The sequence below is a fragment of the Hetaerina americana genome, unplaced genomic scaffold, assembly GCF_022747635.1.
Source record: "Hetaerina americana unplaced genomic scaffold, ioHetAmer1.1.p SCAF_2, whole genome shotgun sequence".
Taxonomy (NCBI): domain Eukaryota; kingdom Metazoa; phylum Arthropoda; class Insecta; order Odonata; family Calopterygidae; genus Hetaerina; species Hetaerina americana.
In genome coordinates this window covers 54456470-54462469 of record NW_027286763.1, presented here as the reverse complement: position 1 = coordinate 54462469, position 6000 = coordinate 54456470, and the positions used below count along the sequence as shown (strand labels likewise).

The window sequence follows — 6000 nt, the reverse complement described above, 5'->3', positions numbered from 1 at the left end:
TATTCACTAACTCCCTTACCATGAGCCCCCCATATATTGATTAATGGCATGCCTTTAGAGTAAAAATATCAACAATATCTTTATCTGAAGAAATTTATACTAAATATACTTCCGTGCTAGATAATGATACAAACACAAATAATTGTAATCAAGTGTATTTTATTGAAATTATGGTTAGGTACCATAGTTTCAATCCGATATCACTGTTGTCAGCCAATTATTCATAGATTGCCACTCAAAATTATCTTTCCCTCAATGTGAATTTTCAAAAATGTTGTTGAAGTAAACGGAAGTTTGTAAATTCACAAAAGTTATTAAGAAGGAAAACACAGATAAAGTTATTTACGGATTGCAAAATAATTTTATTTGTCTGATAAAGGATTTTTGTTTGTTATTTTTCGAGATATTATTAGCAAAACTTATGTGAGAGAGAAATGTAACTGAATTTTAACATTGGATATCCATTTATAAATACAAATTAATATATACAATGTTAATGATATATGTTAACGTATATTAATAAATATTCGTTAATATATTATTTTTCATTCGTGTTTACAAAATTCAAAATTCGCACTGACGTATTTCAAAGAGCTAATTTGACAAGTGCTGCTACCTTTGAATATTTCTTGAACCAAACATATTGTAATTTTTAAGTTATTTGACGCAATGATGAGATATATAACATTTTTTATTTTATTTAAACCTTTTTAGAGGAAAACAGCAAAACTCACATAAATTGGTTGTCTCTCTGTATTACTTTTTATAAGAGCTCTCTGTTGGCCATACTGGCTCGATTACACAGAAAGTCAGCTTGTGGCAGAACTTGAAGTCGCTAGTTGATCTCATATCGCGTTTGAGTTGTGTCGGTCGTTGGTGATTTGAAAAGGTCGTTAAGAGTTTTCTTTATAAGGTTTTTTAAATCATGTCGTGTGCATTATTTCTTGTTCAAAGTGTTATTCTTGGATACTAAACCACTTGTAGGATTTGCTGTTACTTAAAACCACGGGTAAGTAACTTAGAACGAGTAGAAATTTTATGAAAAATGTACAGACGACTAGTTGTCGATGAACTTACAAATTCTTAGTTGTAAATGTAATTGAGCGATTGTTTACCTCTCGCAGTAATGGATATATCTTGTTAATTCAGTTCTCTTTGACTGTAGAACCTTTTGCATGAACATTTATTGCGTATTTTGAAACCCATAGGCAACTTTAACGGTATTGTGAGAATGCGTGTTATTGTTGTCAAATGTGAATGATTAATTTTGGGAATCCCTTCCTCTTAGGATACAAACGGAGCCTCTACAGCTTTAAGATTGACAATGTTTGGATTTGTGGGGAAAAGGAAAATATAGTTTTACAATGTCCAGGCAGGAAAAAGCCAAGTCAGGATTTGTGAGTATACCTTTCATCTTTTTCGGCGAACCGTTTTTTCAGAGCGAACGCAAAATATTTCTGAGGGTTTCTTATTTTTAAAATTTGTGATTTTTAAGCTTATAAATTACTTTTTTAGTTAACATTACTTTCAAAGTCTAGTGTGAGTGAGAGATGCACGATAATAATTTGGCTGGTATGTGGATAATCTTCATTCATGCTTACATCTGGTACATGCATACTTCTACTATTTTCTTTGGTAAAAACTGACATAGTAATGTACGTTGTTGCCCGAAAAGACAAATGACTTGTTGGTTTAATATCTTGTAATTTTTTTAAAATATTAAAATATTCCATGTTAGCTATAACTCGAGTTGCGACAAGGTGATTATTGCCATTATTTTTATGAAATGAAGTCCTCTTCTTCTTTCCGTCTCGTTTGCCCTTAAAAGTAACGGGCCATTTCTCTCGCCAATGGAACATATCGAACCTAGGCGCTGGGATTAAATCCATTGCAATGAGCTGTGACAACACTTCCGGGTAGTTCTTTCGTTCTGAATTGGTAATATACATACTTTACGCAGGTATCTTTTAATCTCATATGCACATGAGGATGGCAAAGTTGTTTTCATTTGGAGCGCTACATTGATCTCATGTAGCTTACTCAAATAAAATGTTGACGGTGTGTTTGTATAAGCTTTAAGATCTCTTTGGGGTGTTCCATTGTTAATGTGGCAAAGACTCCAGATTGCCGATCCCAGAATTTGCCCTGTCCCTCAATAAACGTTGCTATAATATATTCTCCTTTACTACAAATAATTGTGCTTTACATTTCATCCAAAATTTGAGTTTGGATGCAATAAGCCTAAAATGATTAGCACTGCCGGTACAATATTTTGATAGTGCTTTGACCCCTTGAATTTCGTTTTTATAATTATATAGAAAAAGATAGTTGGTTAACATTTTGTAATGACACCGCCCCTAATCTGTGAGACAGTGAAGGAATTTTGCAAATATGTGAGCACGCAATTTCAATGCGGAAACGAGATTCTATCCGAGAAACGAGTTGGCATATTTTATTTTCGTACTCTGCAGTTTAGTAATAGGAAGAAGTTGTATGACACCTGGCAGCGAAATGTTTCACAGAACGAGTCAATCTATGCGAATTTAAGCTCTTCGTGTCCTCTACCAGATCAATCCATTTTCCATCCCATCCATTCTGTGATGTACATTTAAATGTATTTACAATCTATGGCACAGTCGCCATTCTTAGTTTGCAATGAAAATATATTTCGCTTCCTAGTGTCTTCAGAATGTGTTGGCTCTGATGTGTGTTTAAAACTTGGTGTTAGGATCTGCTATTCCTCGGTACCTTTAGGGTACTGATATATCTTTGAACTCGTTCGTTTCAGTTTTCCCTTGTCATTCACGGATAACTTTGAATGGCTAATGTACCTCACAAATGGTTGGCAAGTGGAAGATTTTCCAGCATTCCAGCATTATTGTAAATACTGTGATTATTGTGAATTGCGAAAAATGTCTAAAATTTGAAATAGGCTTTTTTGCCTTTTGCCGTACACACCTGTTATTTCCGGGTTGGTTGAGACACAAGTTTGTGAGGTCAAGTTTGACTTCACAGACAAAATTGACTAGCCTGAGTATAATTGGCGACGAAAGGAAATTTATTTTGTGGTGCAGATAAGTAATTCTAGAGAGGCAGATCTAGAAACTTCCTAGAAGAAGTTGGTTGTTCTTTTAAGGGTCCGTTACCCCTTATAGATGGTCAGTATTGAAAATGGACCCAAATGTTTGCCCGAAACTGTGACGATATTTTTTTAAATTTTTGCCGCAGCTTGATAACTTTATGGCTATGAGTGTTGCAATTGGCAGCACGCAAACCTAATCCTATTGATTGATCCGAACGTTTTACGATGAGGGCAATGACGCGTCCTTTGTTCCTACTTATATGTATGGTGGTCATTTTGGTCATATCAACGACAAATGTGAATGCTTAATTCTTTGCCTGGACCTAATACTTCCTTTATTCATGCATATTGAAGTACATATGATATTTGCGAGTGATAACTCGCACTTAAATGGCAAGGATAATAATACTTCTCTACTCAATCATTGATTCCTTCATTTTTTTCGGTTTGCCTTGTTCATTGAGTATTAAGGAATTGGGAGAATAAAATGAAGAGTGTCACAATTCCTTTGGTATTGGATCTTAACCACGAGGATATGCCAGCTTTGGGCTGTAGGAATAATTTTTTTTAGAGGCCATCCCAATTGCTGATGTAATTTTGATCCATAGTTATGAGTTTTATTTGGAATTCAGTAATATTATAGGTAGTTGCGGCAGTATGGAGGGAAACTCTGTGTGAGGAATTGTCTCTTTCACTAATGATTGCGATTCCGAGTTAAAAGTTCACGCAACGCACACTTGTCGTCCCTGGAAATCTCCGCCACAAGGGATGTTGTTTAGGTGAGCTGATTTTGATATTAATGAAGATACTCCTAAGCCATTTTATACGTCATGGAATGAACAAAACTTTTCTCCGCGTATATATTCTCTTGAGTCTTCTCACAATGTCTGGGATGAGTACGTATTTTGCTGTACATAGTGAACGGCTGCGACACTCAAGCTGCGCGAGGCATATCCTCTTCCGAATTCTTTTAAAATACATGTGCTCTGGACCATGACATCTACGTGAGTTTCAAGTTGATATGCCTACCTTTACTCAATTAAAAAAGGGTAAACTAGGAAATATTTAACAGATTCAATCAGGTGAGAGGAGAATGTTTTGAGAAGACGGGTTACACTAGAAGTGTCTCAGGTGAATGTGTAGGAAGAGGCTCTCAAGGTACCGAATATTAGGGTTTTCAGGAACAAGAATACGTATAAAACATTTTAAGAATGTGAAAGGATAGGGTAGCGCAGAAGAAATAGCAGAAGAGACCTTTTCCTTTTGTAACCTAAATACAGGCTTTTCGCGACAATGGGGAAAGGAATCCTCGGATTGGGATGACGTGGGGGGCATGCAGATAAATTTTCTGAAGTTTAATATTTGTTGGCGTTGGGGGGTTTTTAAATGTATCTTCATATACGTATAGAGCTACCAGCTGTAAAATCTTCATTTACGCAAGTCACTCGTTAGACTCAGGGGACGGATGAGTTCGGGAGGCCTTAGGTCGGGCGCCTTTCATCTTTGGAGTGGTGTCGGTATATCTCCTAAACACATGAAGAGGAGGGACGAGAAGAAGGAGAAATCATTCTTCTCTCATTGTGGGAATAAATGGATCCCTCATCCTAAGATCGTATTTGAATGAACTTGTTGAGGGCGCGCCCTTTCTATGTGCGGCTACGTTTTTAAGTTAATGTTTTGGTGCCTCGAAAACTGAGATAATCTGCAGTGGGGCTAATATTCCAGTCGAAATCGAAAGTTATTACAAATTTAGGCGGCCACTTTTTCGATGGCCAGGTTATTTAATTGGATACGCATTTCTTCGGCTTATCCACTAAGGCGTTACCTCCGAGCCTCGAAGAAACGTATCGGCCCACCAGCGCTTAGACTATGAATACAAAAACAAATTTTTGCGTCATTTAACATCATTTGTAACGTCACAATGCTCTATAAGCTCGGATATTTTGTTCCGTCATGGTTTTAAGATGTTTTTTCAATGACAGCACTTCACCAGCTTCCTCGACACACATTTACTATGCAACTGCCTTGAGCGAATTTGCCATGGAATATCAATTTATTTATTTTTTATCAAAGTCGAGTAGTTATTAAACATCTTTTACTAAACTAATTTATTGTATACACCTCGTATCTGCCACTATCAAGGTGACGAATCAGATGAGTGGTCGTATACGAGTATACGAAAAAAGATTATATTAGGAATGGGTCCCGTATCTCGTAGGTATTAGGAAGAGGGGGGTTTAGGATTTTTTTGGTTGGATTGTTCTGAGAGTGGGGGAGAGATAAATCGAGGGATAAGGTGCGTCAGTCTCCACATGAAGTCACAATCTGATAACATAAGGAAGAGACGAGTAAACAAAGATATTTAGAAAGTCACTTTCCCACTTCTTGGACGTCTGCCGCTCCGTGAGAAGTTGGCGAATATGTAGGAGGGGAGAATAGGAAGAGAAAACGTGGTGATTACTAAGTGTAACACTGGAATGCAGGGCTATTAACAATTTAAAATAGTTCTAAGAAATCTATCTTTTGACCTCTTTTCATATGATTAACACTTGAGGGATGAGGAGGACTAAAATGTTTATTTTAACGAAGGTGTTTGGAAAAATTAGAATCATCGTCGCAAACAATAAGACAATTTATGTTAATTTCCTATATCCTTACATTTTCAGTTAGCCGAACCAATGTATTGAACACCACTATTCTCACACATCCTATTTCACCTCACACTTCTTTCCAGATAACACTTTTTATTAAATTTTGAACAATATCCTCTCCACATTTAGAGAATCATTATAATACATCCGATATATTTACTATAAATTTTGTCTATATATTTACAAATTAGACCCTTCTACGCAGGATCCCAAATGATGTGCGTGTATTAAGGGTGAGGTTTAACTACGCGTCATAACACCTTAACT

General features: G+C 36.2%; 1 protein-coding gene across 1 annotated transcript in view; it reads left to right on the top strand.

Annotated features, from left to right (window-relative positions):
* The first annotated feature begins 826 nt into the window (after positions 1-826).
* dia (diaphanous related formin 1) overlaps positions 827-6000 on the top strand; it is a 120186-nt gene continuing 115012 nt past the window's right edge. The window contains exons 1-2 of the mRNA XM_071584724.1: positions 827-1009; positions 1289-1397. Coding sequence (XP_071440825.1) covers positions 1365-1397 — 33 coding nt within the window. The 5' untranslated portion in view covers positions 827-1009; positions 1289-1364. The remainder of the gene's footprint in view (positions 1010-1288; positions 1398-6000) is intronic.